At 35.1% G+C, this 14,876-nt stretch overlaps 1 protein-coding gene across 2 annotated transcripts in view; it reads left to right on the top strand.

Annotated features, from left to right (window-relative positions):
* The window catches only part of RNF13 (ring finger protein 13), a gene marked incomplete at its 5' end in the record, with an annotated part of 119,797 nt that overhangs the window by 10,190 nt on the left and 94,731 nt on the right, over positions 1-14,876 (top strand). For both annotated transcript variants that reach the window (XM_084231280.1, XM_084231281.1), the window contains one exon: positions 13,802-13,927. In XM_084231280.1, coding sequence (XP_084087406.1) covers positions 13,802-13,927 — 126 coding nt within the window. The remainder of the gene's footprint in view (positions 1-13,801; positions 13,928-14,876) is intronic.

The following is a 14,876-nucleotide window of genomic DNA, read 5'->3' on the forward strand; positions in this document are numbered from 1 at the left end:
TTTTAGAAATTATTAACTTTTTAAATACCACCTTCCAGTTTTAAACTAAAACAAAGGTCAGAGTTCCTTTTTCAAAGGGTAAGGAAATAGAACCATCAAAGTAAAGATTAACATTACCTAGTTGTGCATTAGATGGGAATTCCAAACTTTAAAGATGTTTTCAACTGTACAAAGTTTCAAATGTTTGAAAAGAGTGCTTCAGTGAGTTTTGAGTTTTTAAAATAATCCTTTTCTGTGAATTTCAAAGGTGATTGTTCATTCATATTTTAACTGAACCTGGGAATAAAGCATTTCATTAGATGTAGAAAATAATTAATTTGTTTCATCATGACAAATTATCATTTAGAGACATGTAGAAGTAAGGAGAGAGAGAGTAAGGAGGGCAGAGCCTGAGTCAGTACATTGGCGAATAATATATCCCCCCTATCTTATGTGGAATTCTGAAATTATAACCTTGGTTCTTTTCCTTTGTTCCAGAATTTGACCCCTAGTCTCTTAGACCATCCTTTGGACCCACTCCTACTGTTTTCTTTAGTTTCCTACCATCTTGGAGGTCAAAGGAAACTTAGGTATCTAATCTCATACATCTGCACATTACCTTCATTTCCCTGCTGCATTACTGGGCATCTTAGTTGTTCATTCATTTAGTAGTTTTGTTAAGAGTCTTGCTGGTTTTTACATTTTGTTATGGTAAAAATAATTTTTTTATTCCTCTGCTCATGAAAAGATATTTTTCTGATTGTAAAATAGCATATGCTCACCATAAAAATTAATATAATATATACATATCATGTGTGAAGACAAATATGAAAATAATAATGGCTTTCAATTAAAAGATTATAGTGATGAATATTTATCCATTCATTTATTTTTAATTGTTTTATTATTTTTTTATCTAGGCAAAGTTTATATACAACACATTGTGTAATTCAGAGGTATAGATTCACACCTTTTCAGATGTATGTTACCATACCACACCCACCACCAAGGCACAAAGAGTCCTCCACCATAGGTCCACTGGGTCCCATCCACACTTTGCTCCCCAACCAAACCCTTCCCATGTGGTAGCCTTAATTCTATAGTCACATTTCAAAGGTTTTTGTTTTATTTTTTGTTAAGATTTATTTATTTATGTGTGCAAGAATTGGGGTGGAGGCCAGAGGTAAGGGGGGTGAGAGGATTCACCAGAGACAGAGTAGGGAACAGAACAGGTGGACTGACTGAAATACACTGCTGAGAGGAGCAGCGGGTGCCAGGAGAGGTCTGCACACCATGTGGGTCAGCTCCCTGACCAGGGATCAAACTTGTGCTGCAGTGACTGTGGATAGCTTCATAGTGTGACACTTAGCCCCTTGCGCCACCAGGATGGCCCTTTTTTAATTTCTTCCTTGGTGGTTTAGTAGTGTATTTAGTTGTGTATTTTTCAGTTTCCATATATTAAAGTGTTTCCTTGTTTAGTTTAGTACCTTTAAGGTCAGAGAAGATATTTGATGTTATTTTATGTCTTGTTGATCTGTCCATTGGTGTGAGTGGGGGTTTTGAAGTCTCCAACCGCATATGTATTTTCTCCAATGTCTGTTTTCAGATTTGATAGTACTTGTCTGATGTATTTTGTTGCTCCTTTGTTTGGTGAGTATATATTGATGACTGTTATGTCTTCCTGTTGTATTATTCCTTTGATCATTATATATTGCCCATCCCTGTCTTTTCTTACCTTTATTAGCTGGAAGTCTATTTTCTCTGTATGTATGACATGTCTCTGTATGTATGTTTGTATGTATGTATGTCTCTGTAAATATGGCTCTTCCTACCTTCCTTTGGATGCCATTACTTGCAGGATTGTTTTCCAACTCTATGTTTATCCTTCATATGTTCTTCCATCTCTATGTTTATCTAAGTCTATGTTTATTCTTCGTACTTCAGTATTTTTTCTGGAGGCAGTAATAGCTTGGATTATGTTTCCTAATCCAGCTAGATGCTGTGTGTCTTATTATTGGTGAATTCAGTCCACTGATGTTTAGAGTGATTATTTGTCCCGAGTTTTGTGATTCCTTAATTCCTTATTCAGTGCTTTGTGTTTGTTCTCCTCTTTGGTATAAATTCTGAAACTTGTTTTAGTATTTCTTGGAGGGGGCTCTTTTTAGATGCAGACTACCTCGATTTTCTTTTTTTTTTCAGAATGTATTTCTCTCTCATACAGAAAGGAAAGCTTTGTTGAATAAAATATTCTTTGCTGGCATTTTTATTTTCCCCTTGGATGTTTCACTCCATTTTCTTCTTGCCTGTAGTTGTCTTAAGAGAAGTCCAATGTTATCTTAATTGGTATTCCTTTTTAGATTATCTATTTCCTCCCCTCATCAGCTTCATTTTTTCTTTGTCTTGGACTCTTGGAGGTTTTCCTATTATATGTCTTGCTGTAGTTTTCCTTTTATCTAGGTAGCTTAGTATTCTTGTTCCTTGTATTTCTATGTTCAGTTCCTTTATCGACTTTGGGATGTTCCAATATTTCTTTGAATTGCTTTTCAGCTATCTTCTCTCTCTCTCTTTTCCTTCTAGGATTCCTGTGACTCTCATATTTCCTTTCCTCATGGTATTAGATAATTCTCAGAGTATTTCTTCAATTTCCTTTGTTTCTTTACTTTTGTATCTTCTTACCTCTTTTTCATCATTGAGACTACTGATTCATTCTTTCATTTGATTTATTCTACTTCCATGGCTTTCTCCTTATTTTTTCTGCCTTATGAAACATTTTCTTGTTTTAAGTCTCGATTTTGATCATTTTTTGTTGATTGTGTTTCTTATAGGATTCATTTTCTTTTCTTTATATTGTTCCAGTTCTTTAATTTTATTATAGCTAGTTCAAATTCTATGTGTGATAGGTATAAAAGCTCTTCCATGTCTTTTTGGTTTGGTTCTGTGATTTTGTTTTTTCTCATGGTAAATTCCAATGAGGACTTGCTTAGGTATTTGCATTTTCCTTTCTCCCCATTGTATTCTTTGGATTTGTTCTGCTTAGTTGGGGTTCTCATTTTATGTGATTCCTTCTCCCCACTGTTCTGGGTGTTTATGTGATGATGGGTCTGAGTTGGTGCTAGTGCTTCCTGAAGCATTTCTAGGAGCTGGGACGGTTTCAGGTTGCTGGTTTAAGAGAGTGAGTCACTGGGACCTCGTTATACTCAGGGGGTTTTCTTTGTCAGGTGGAGGATTGCTGAAGATTCTTGATGTTGTCCAAAGCCCTGTGTGGCCCAAGCTGAATCGCCAGCCACTCAGGTGCCTGTGCACTGAGTAGGATGTACTTTTCAGGTGTGCCTGAGGGCCCAAGGTGAATGGCTTGGCTCTGCCCATCCCAGACTGTGTTGGGCATGTGTCTGTTCCCAAGACACTGATAGTAGGACTTGGAGTCAGGGTTGCTTACCTGTAGGCATCTGAGAACCCTTGATGTAGAACAAGGCCCTGCCCCACCAAAGCTGGGTGTGTGTCTGCTCTCAAGGCCGGGATGATGAATGCTGTGTAGGATGTAATTTCTGGGTGCATCTGGGAGCTTGAGACAAGGGTCCAAGTCCTTCACACCCCTGACTGGGGTGTGCATCTTCTCCCCAGGTGCTGGTGGCTGGGTCTGGTGTCAGGGGTGCGTACTATGAGGGTTGCTGAGGCTCCATCATAAGGCCCTGCATTGTGTAGTCTTGGGTGCATGTCTGCTCCCAAGGTGCTTGTGTTTGAGGGCTAAGTGGTATGTACTTCCTGGGTGTGGTTGGGGCCCACGGTGAATGGCTAGGCCCTGGACTGCCCAGACTGGGGCATGCTGGGCCTTGTGTCTGCTCCCAAGGTCCTGGCTGCTTGCTGGTTTTGTAGTTAGGGGTGCTTTCTATATCTTATTCTATATTGATAAATACTAAGGTTGTTCTCCTATCTTGGCTATTGTGAATAATGCATCAGTGTACATTAGAATAGGTATTTTTTCAAAATAATAATTTCACTTTCTTTCACTATATAGTCCGAAGTGGGATTACTAGATCATATGGTAGCTTTGTTTTTAATATTTTGAGAAATACCAATTTTGTTTTCCATAGTGACAGTACTGATATATATTTACACCAGTAGTGTACAAGGGTTTCCTTTTTTCCACATCCTTACCAGCATTTGTTCTTTTGGTGATTGCATAACTTATATCTTTCAAGTATAAGATGATTTCTCATGTGGTTTTGATTTCACTCCCTGACGCTTAATAATGTTGAATGCTTTTTCTTATATCTGTTGGCTCTTTGTATGTCTTAAAACAAATGTCTTTAGGTTTTTGCCCATTTTTGAATTTTTTTTTTTTTTGCTTTTGAATAGTGTATTTTGGATATTAACTCTCTATCAAATATGTGGTTTGCAGTTTCTCTCACCCATAGTTTTTTTTTCATTTCAGTGTGTCTATAGGAGTTTTTATGTTTGATGTAGTCCTACTTTCTGATTTTTGCTTTGTTACCTTTGATTGCTGATGTCTATGAAATTATCCCTTATGTTTTATTGTTGAGGATTTACAGTTTCAAATCTTATAGTTAAGTCTTTAATCCATTTCAAGTTTACTTTTGTATGGTGTAATATAGGGATGCAATTTCATTCTTCTCTGTATGTAGCTATCTAGTTTCTTAGCACCACTTATTGAAGACACTATCTTTTTTTTTTTTTTTTTACTATTTTACTGTTATTGTACATTCTTATTTCCTTTCTTGAAGTTAATTCACAATACATACATTGGCTTATTTCTGGATTTACTGTTCTTTACTGTATCTTTTTTTATGCCTAATAACATACTGTTTGAGATATCATAGTTTTGCAATGTAGCTTTAAATCAAGAAATGTGATGCCACCACTTGCTTATTTTCTCCAAGATTGCTTTGGCTGTTGGTTCATTCTGGTTATGTACAAATTTAAGATTTTTTTTCTATTTCCATGAAAAATATCATTCAAATATTGATAGGGATTATTATACCCAATGTATAGATTTTTTTTTGGTGGGTATAGACATTTTAATGATAATGATTCTTGCAGCCCATGAGCACAGATATCTTTTCATTTGTGTCTTTTCTCTCATCAATGTTTTTAAGTTTTCAGTTACAGATATCTTGCTTCATTAAATTTATTCCTAAATTTATTCCTTCTGATGTTATTATAAATGGAATTGTTTTCTTAATTTCCTTTCAGTATTTGGTTTTGGGTATATTCTGCAACTTTACTGAAATTGTATATTAGTTCTAATGTTTTTTTAGTTAATCTTTAGGATTTTCTATGTGTCATATCATCATCTGCAAAAAGGCAGTTTTATATCTTCCTTTCTGTTTTGGGTGCCTTTTGTATCTTTTTCTTGCTCTAAAATCTCTTGGTGAGATTGGGTACCCTTATCTCATTCCTGATCTTAGAGGAAAACCTTTCAACTTTTACTCACTGAGTAAGGTTTTAGCTATGGGCTTGTTACATATGGTCTTTCATTATCCATTTCTTTTATTTCCAGTTTGTTGAGAATTTTCATAATGAATTTGTCAAATGATTTGTCCATGTCTATTGACATGATTGTGTGATTTTTATCCTTCAATTTAAAAAAATTGATATATAATATACTGTGTAAGCTTAAGGCATACAAACTGTAGGTTTGATGGATTAATATATTATGGTATGATTCCTGCCATAGCATAGGTAACACCTTTATAATACCACATAATTTTCATTTCTTTTTAGTAGTGGAAACAATGTTTAGTCTCTAAAAACTGAGGTTTATAATGCAGTATTATTTATTCTAATCACTATTTTGTACATTAATTCTTCAGGACTTATTTTTTGCTCTTACTAGTTTCTATCCTTAAACAAAATCCTTCATTTTGTTAATGCTGTGTACCGTATGTAGTAACTTAATATATATATAGAGCTTTCTTTGTACTCTGTGAATAAATACTACTTGATTATGTATATGATCCTTTTAATGTATTACTCAGTTTTCTTTACTAATATTTTATTGATAATTTTTACATCTATATTCATCAGGGATATTAGCTTATAATTTTCTTATGGTGTCTTTGGTTTTGGTATCAGGGTAATGCTTGCCTTGCAAGTAAGTTCAGAAGTACACCCTCCTTTTTAATATTTTTGATATAGTTTGATAAGCATTAGTATTCTTCGTAAAGTGTTTGGTAGCATATACCATTGTTGCCATTTGCCCTGAATTTCTCTTTCTGGGAGGTTTCTATTTGTGTGGATTTTTGCTGGGTAAATCTTCTTAATTGCAACACTTGCTTAGTTCAGATTATTTATTTGTTTTTTGCACGTAGAAAAACTGGGGTGTAGGTCAGAGATTTGTGGGGGTGAGAGAATTCACAAGGGACAAGAGGGGGAGCAGAACAGACAGATTTACTGAAATACACTGTCATGGGGAGCAGCAGGCGAGACAGGAAGAGGTCTGCTGCTTCATGTGTGGATTAGCTCCCTGGCTGCATGGAACTCAGGTCATAGAGTGATAGCCACCAAGGAGGCCCCAGATTTTCTATTTTTTGTGAGTGTGATTCAGGTTTGGGAGTTTCATATCTCTTATTCATTCCTTCTGGGTTATCTAGTTTGTTGTAATTTTTTATAGTTTAATTTGTATTAATAATTTGTTGTATATTTTTATAGTTTATTATATCTTTAATATTTCTGTTGCCAGTTTTATTGTTTTCTCTTTTATTTCTGATTTTAGTTGTCTTCTTATCTTAATTTCATTAAAGGTTTGTAAGTTTTGTTTATCTTTGCAAAAATTTTACAGGTTTTTTTTTTTTTAAGTCTTATTTATTTCTGTTCTGATACTTGTTATTTCCTTCTTCTAGTAGCTCTGGGCATATTTGGCCTTCTTTTCTAATTCCTTGAACTGTAAAATGAGGTGGTTTGAGATTAAAAATATGTATATATGCACACATATATATGTGTAGATACTTATCACTATTAACATCCCTCTTACAACTGCTTTTTTGATGGTACATGTGTTATACTCTGTTTCCATTTCCATTTGTCTCAAGATATTTTTGATTTCCCTTTTTGAATTCTTTAAGTTTGGTTATTAGGGCATGTTATTGCATCTTAAAATATTTATGAATATTTCAGTTTTTTTATTGTAGGTGAACTGCAGTTTCATATAAGTGTCAGTAGGAGTCTTATAGGCTGTATATTGAGTCTTTTTTAAAAAACCTGTTTAAAAACCTGTTCATCTATTCTGTAATTTGTGTTTATAATTTAGTCTGTTTATGTGTTATTGGGCAACTCCGCGCGCTTAAAAGGGACTTATTAATACTCCACTGCAGGCACACACAAAAGGTTAATAAAAGGTTTATTTACAAGGGAAAGGGAATTAAGGAAATGTACAACTCAGGGAGAAAATAGGGAAATAAAGTCTTTAATGCGTCCTACCTGATTCGCCGACCTGGAAACCCAAAGGCAGTCTCAGTGCTGGCCAACGATGCGAGCTGGCGGGAGAGCCAAAATGGGGGAGCCCCTCTAAAGCCCACGTGTCTGGCTTTTATACCAAACCTGGCTGCTTAACCCCACCCTCAGGTCCCAGCAACCTTCCCTTTGGTGGTGATGGGATTTGGAGTTCCCAGTGTCTTTTGGCTTTGGTCTGGAGTGGGGGTGGAGTCCACAAAGCCTGTATGGAATTAGCTTTAGGACATCCTTTTCCCCCTAACATATGTTTAAAGTGATTATTGGTCTTCTGTTCCTTTCATTTTCTTTTCCTTCTTGTGTTTAGATATTCCTTGTTTCCTAGGCATGTGTGTTGCCTCATTTGCTATTCTATTTTTTTTTTTTTGTTTGTGTTTATGTGATTGGGTTATTGGGGTTTTAGTTTTGTTTGTTCTCTTCTTAGTCTACCTGGTGTGACATGGGAGCAGGAAGGGAGTTTGGGTCTTTAATGCTCTAGCTCAGTTAGAGGAATCAAATTTGTCATCTCTACCTCCATTTCATTTGTTCCACAGCAGACTGTTCTGTGCTAAGTTTGTTTTAACTCCCCACACAGCCTTGTTCCTTATTTCTGCTGTAGACTATGATCTAGGAATCTTAAATATCCCAATGTAGGGAGGTAAGGCTGGAGCTCATGCTCTGGAGCTAAATTGTGTTTGGCAGGCAGGCAGTGTTATGCCTGAGTGTGCCCAGCAGTCATGTACCACCTTGTGGTTATGGCCACCAAAAATAGCCAGTGCTGCCCCACCTCTGCTTCTGCTGCAGAGTCTGTGGGGCTTCAGTATCTGCATTCCCTTTGTTTACTTTCTCAAGGGATTTTTGCATTTTCTTCCAAGTCTTTCTCTCTGCTATTGAGCATTTTATGGAGTCCTGCCTTTCTCAGCCTGGTGTCACTTTGATCTTTTCTGTGATCAGGGTGAGGATATAGCTTTCCATGCCCATGTCGACTGCAGAGTACCCAATTTCTCAGGTCTGCTGCCTCAGAGTTCCCACTTCCCAGGTCAGGTCTGTGCCCACTTGCATGTCAGGAGAGTTCTTCCAGGGAATTTCACATTGTCCAGTTTTTGTGACCTGGGTATTCCACTCCCAGCCCATTCTGCCTGCTGGGATATCCACTCTCTCAGTCATGCTCCCCTTTGCTTTCTCTTATTCCGTTTCATTAGTGACCATCAACCTTAGTTTGAGATCTTTAAGGGAATGTCCTGGTATTCTATAGACATGATGGAGCATCTTGATCTAGTTTATTTTATCTTTCCTTAGTGATGTGCAGAAGATATAGAAAGCATATAACTATCAAATTTTTAGATGGCATAAAAAGCTTAGAATGTACTAATATCTTATCCTTGAATCTTGAAAAATAGGTATTGAAGAGAAGAAATATAGCTTAGTAACATCATATGTCAAAAACTTATTGAAACAACTGTGGTGTATTTGCCAGAGATGTAATTCAGTTTTAAGATGCATCAATAAAGTATAATGTTTAGGGCAGATTATAGAGTGATAGTTTCTATCGATTAAATTGGTCAAATCATGCTATTTTATGTTCAATTTTGTCACCAAACTGAACTATAATAAAAGTTAAGAACCAAGTCAAATACCACTTTTTCTGATACAGCCTCCCATAATTAGAATGAATTGCTCCTATGCATTTACACTCCATGTTGTTTATACTTTGTTTTTTGTTATTGGGTCTATTATTTCTTTCCTGATATTAATTAATTGCGTAGGGACTCAGTCTTATTCATATTTTTTTAAAGATTTATTTTTTATTTATACAAGTTCTGGGGTACAGGCCAGATGTGTGGAAGGATGAGAGGATTCACTAGAGACAGAGTGGGGAACAGAACAGGCAGACTGACTGAAACGCACTGCTGAGGGGAGCAGCGGGAGAGACAGGAGAGGTTTGCCACACCATGTAGGATCCTTGCCAGCCGGCCGGGGTCGAACCCGCGCTGCAGAGGCTGCGGACAGCTTCACAGTGTGGTGCTGAACCGCCTGTGCCACCAGCGAGGCCCTAGTCATTCATTTTAGTGCTTAAAAAGCTCACATGAAATGAGACCATTGTATTCACAGGGTAGTGTTAAAGTGAATTAATATATATGTAATGGTTAAAGGATGTTTTACTGCAAGTGGAGACTAATCTCCAACTATTTGTGGAAGAGAAACTAAATATGCTTGCATGCAAAAGTTACTGATAAATTTCGGAATAATGATCTAATAATAGAATTAGAGAAAAAGACGGTGATTATGTTTAATATTCTAGTTGCTCATATAAATCCACTAATTTTACATTCGAAAACCTTAGCTAATAAAATCTGATTGATTGGTTTAACTCTTTTTGTTTTATGTGTGACCATAAAAATTACAAGTTTCTGGTGACATTATCAACATTTATAGCAATTGTATTATATTTTGGACTCAGCCTTAATAGCCCTTTAGACTAACATTTGGATTTGTCCATTTTGGTACATATCCATTCCTCTTCTTGTTGCTCGTTTTTTTCTTCACCTTTTTTATTTTTTTGAGGAGGCAGTATGCGTAGTGGTTGAGAACATGGACTCTGAGGTCAGACTTCCTGGGATTCCATCTTGTGATATGAAACCTGACAAGTTACCTGCCTTTTTTGAGACCTAGTTTCCTCATTTGTAAAATGGGGATGATAATAGTAGTTATATTATAGCATTGTTGCAAAGATTAATTGAATTGATACATTCAAAGGGCAAAGTGCATGATAAATAGTGCTGAATGTCATGATTCAATAAACTGTACTTATTGTTACTATAATTATTAATTCATAACTTCTAACTACTTTCTCTCCGTTTCTTTCTGCTTGTACTTTTAAACTCTTACCAAGGGAAGAAGACACTTTCGCCTTTCCTTTCAGCTTTTTTTTGTTGATACTGTCACTGCATATATTCCTTTTAATTTTACAGTTTGCTTTTCAGTACAAGCTGAAGGGAAGGAAAGACTAAGGCTCTTTTCAATCTGAAATGATCTTTTGAAGAGACAATAACAAAAACAAAGAGAAACCCCACTGACTGGGAGGACATTTTTGCACACAACACTAATGATAAAGGACTGATCACAAAAATCTGCAAAGAGCTGATAAGACTCTGCACAAACAAAGAAAATAATCCAGTCAAAAAATGGGCAGAGGAACTAAAAAGAAACTTCTCTGAAGAGGAAATGCAAATGGCCAACAGACATATAAAAAAATGTTCAACATCACTTGTAATCAGGGAAATGCAAATCAAAACTACCATGAGATACCATCTTACACCAGTGAGAATGGCACATATTAAAAAAACTAGCAACAACAAATGTTGGTGAGGGTGTGGAGAAAAAGGAACTCTCCTGCACTGTTGGTGGGAGTGCAAACTGGTCCAACCACCATGGAGAGCTGTGTGGAGATTTCTGGACCTACTAAATATAGAGCTTCCATATGATCTAGCAATTCCACTCATAGGTATTTACCCAAAGGACACAGAAACATCAATTCCAAAGAGCACCTGCACCCCTGTGTTTATAGCAGCACTGTTTACAATAGCTAAGCTTTGGAAACAACCCAAATTCCCAAAAATAGATGACTGGATCAAGAAGATGTGGTACATATACACCATGGAATATTACTCAGCATTCAAAAAAGATAAACACATGCAATTTGCAGCAACATGGATGGCGCTGGAAGGGATAATGCTCAGCGAAATAAGCCAGAAGAAAAAGAAAAATACCGGATGGTCTCACTCATAGCAGGAATCTAGAAAACTTAAATAAAGGACCAGGAAAAAGAATAACTATAAGAAAGAAAATATCAAAATCAACAAACAACTATGAACAAGAGACACTCTATGGGGGGGTGAGGGGTGGGGAGGGGAGGGATTGGGTTCAAAATAAGGGGATTGCAATTGTATGGGTAATATAAAAATAAAATTTATTTAAAAAAATGAAATGATCTTTTGAACAAAACAACCTTTTTGAATTTATCTCTGTATGACTTTGTTAACTAATGTTAATAACTAGTGTCAATACAACTAATATTTCTATAGCACTTATGTACCTTCTAGAGCACTATGGTAAAATTATTTTCAGTATGATTTTTTGGGTTTATATTATGTGACTATTCTAGTTAAAGTGGTAATCCAATCCACTTTGGAAAGCTAGTTGGCATTCTTACTACAGGTTGATGGGCTGTGATTGCTGTGTATGTACTTAACATACATGTGAGCATGTAATTATAAAAAAGAATTATACTAGAATTTTTATAATAGTACAATTTGTAATCATTAACTAGAAATTACCAAGATGCTTATCATATTGTCTTCATTTCAGCTGTATTACATGAATTACATGCCTTGTTTGTATTACATGTGTTGAGTTTCATTACTTTGTAAATGTCTTGAAAAGAATCACATTGTGTCATTGGGCATTAAAGCAAAGAGTCTACCTTTATGTGCATAGAGGTAGAGAAAAGGAAGCAGGATATAAATGTTACATGAATAATGCACATATTCATTATTGGAGGAAGTATAACCAGAATTTTATTTCCCTGCAAAATAAAAATCAGGTGTTTTATGGAATTAAGAAGTGGGGCTATTCTATGATAAATAAAGGTGTGCTGTATTTTATTCCTGAATCATGTGTAAAACCATTCTCTTATTACAAACTAAGCAATGCAGTTTAAGTCAGGGAGAAATTGTCAAATCCTGTAGAATAGGTGGTTGGTGTGACCAATTCCTATACCATGCAAGACTATTGTTAAGGCACTGTCATAGCTTTCGTTGCTCATTTCTTCTTATCAAGAATTTACTGAATTTGATAATCTTGTTATGTATTTATTTAGTATTTTGTAACTTTAACATGGTCATTTGGCTTTTCTGTTTCAATCTAGTATAACATTATATGTTAATACATTTTTTGATGCCAAACCATCCTGCATTTCTGGGAAAGTAACTTGCTGTTTTTTTCTTTTTAAATACAAGAATGTTTACAGAAAACTTTTTTATAATAGCTAAAAACTAGGGATAATGAAAATGTCAGCCAACAGATGAATAGATAAATAAATGGTGGTATGTCCATTCAGTGAATTACTATTCACCAAATTTATTACTTACATACACATGAGAGAATCTCATAGTAATTATGTTCACTGAAAGAAGCCCAGCATACAAGAATACATATTGTATGGTTCGACTTATGAAACTCTTGAAAATTAAAACTATTCTATAGTAACAAATTAGTAGTTGCTTCAGGAATAGTGGAGAGATGGGGGTAGGGAGTAATTACAAAGAGACACAATGGATCTTTGGGGGTAATAGGTATATTCACTATCTTTCTTGTGGCAATGGTTTCAAGGATGTATACATGTCCAAATTTATCAAATTGTATACTTTAAATATGCATACTTTGTGCGTCAATTTTATCAGAATAAAGCTGTTTCAGAACAAAATAAAGCAATTCTGACAGTGAGCACCTGGTAGCTGCCTTTGATTCCAGTTAGAACATGTTGTTTGCTGGGAAAAAAATTATTTCACAGGATACCAGCATCAGACAAGGACTACCAACAACTCTGATGGAACAAAGCAATAGAAAGAACTCTATATCATGCAAGAACAGAGATGTTAACGTTAGGCAACCACAGAATGACCAAACAGCACCATAGCACCATTTTGGTTAACAGGAGTGACCACCGTTGCTTCTTCAAAAACTGCTATTTTCTTTGTAAATTAATTGTTATGTTGGGAACATCTTCTTAATTTAGTGTGTGTAGATTTTCATTTCTTAAATGACTCTGTTATCTATTGTGTGAATATACTATAATTTTTAAATGACTGCCTTATTGCTGTACATGGTTTTCAGTTTTTGCTTTGAAACAGGAAACATACTTTTATATATTCAGGCTAGTGTTTCTGTGGAATAAATTCCTTGAATGTTATCCATTTTTGTTGTTTGATAATATGAAAGAGAGGTGAAAGTTACTTTAAAATGTATTTGATTGGTTTAGAAATGTGAGTCATTGCTGGAAAAGATACCAACGTGCTTAATGGTGGTTGTCTTTTGGGTGATGAGCTTGTGTATGATTAAAAAAAAAAAGCAAACCTTTAATAATAAAAGTTACAGAACTTTAAAAAATTAGATGCTTATGAAGCCTAAACCTATATTATAAGTCATTAAAAGTTCTGGGATTGTTAGCAATTAAATGGTAGGAACTGTTGTGATTGCCAGATAATTCATATATCATAATGCAAAGCACATGAAACAAATGCAAGAGATGTTTATAGAAATTGAATTGATTTGTTGAATGAATCAGAGAAAAGACTTATTCCCAATTATTTTTCAGGGTTTTTTGATTAACTCAAAACCAGAGAATGCCTGTGAACCCATCGTGCCTCCACCACTAAAAGACAATTCATCTGGCACTTTCATCGTATTAATTAGAAGACTTGATTGTAATTTTGATATAAAGGTAATGTTTACTTCTTTCCATTTGTTTTGGTTATTGTTTAGTTAGCTAGTTCTAATTCTCCTTTCACGAAGGATTTAAGAAACTATACAATTCATTCTATTTAAAATAAGAAAAGAGAGAAGACAAGAGGAAAATGAGATGGTGAAGACAAAAAAAACAGAAGCAAGTTTACTTAAGTCTTACTTATCTACAAAATTTACTCTTAAGTTTTTAGCAGACAATACAAAGAGGAAGATACCGTCAGTTTCATGAGTGACAATTTTAGTAATATAGGAAACAAACATATTGACTAGGATATGAATAATTACTATTGGTTCTGAGAATTTTCAGGTATTGGGGATCTTGTGCTATGGCTTAGTTGCGGGATCTTTTTGATACAGTCTAGGAATGGATTATGTAAGTAATATAGAAAAGAAAAACTGATCTACCTTGGAGAAAATTAGGAAAGCATTCAGATAGGAGAGGTTACTTCATCTTAGCCCTGAAGTGAAATCAGATTGCTCAGACTGCCAGACAAGTAAAGGGAGAACATTCCAGATCTTGTTTTATATATCACTATGAAATACCTTGAAAATCTCTGTAAACTCTGTGAGAGAAAAAATAATGTTTTAGCTTCTATAGGTTTAGTACCAAATTCATTATGAAACACTTGGCAGGTGACTAGTAAATATTTGCTGAATACACTAATTTATGAAACTCTTCAGGATTTATAATTAAATTTAATCAGATTAGGGAATAAACAATATTATTAGAGTCTTTTGTTAGCTTTGTGTTCATTTCACTCAGTGCTTTTAGAAGTATTTCTAAATCAAGGTGTTTATCCACAGTGTTCAAAGATGACTTTATTTTTCAGATCTTATTTACCTCTATGGACTTTCATCTGTCATTTTTCTCTAGGTCCAAATGTTTTATGACATTAAAAAAATTAGCAGTTTTTGGATTGTCATCA

The sequence above is a fragment of the Talpa europaea genome (assembly GCF_964194135.1).
Source record: "Talpa europaea genome assembly, chromosome: 4".
Taxonomy (NCBI): Eukaryota; Metazoa; Chordata; class Mammalia; order Eulipotyphla; family Talpidae; genus Talpa; species Talpa europaea.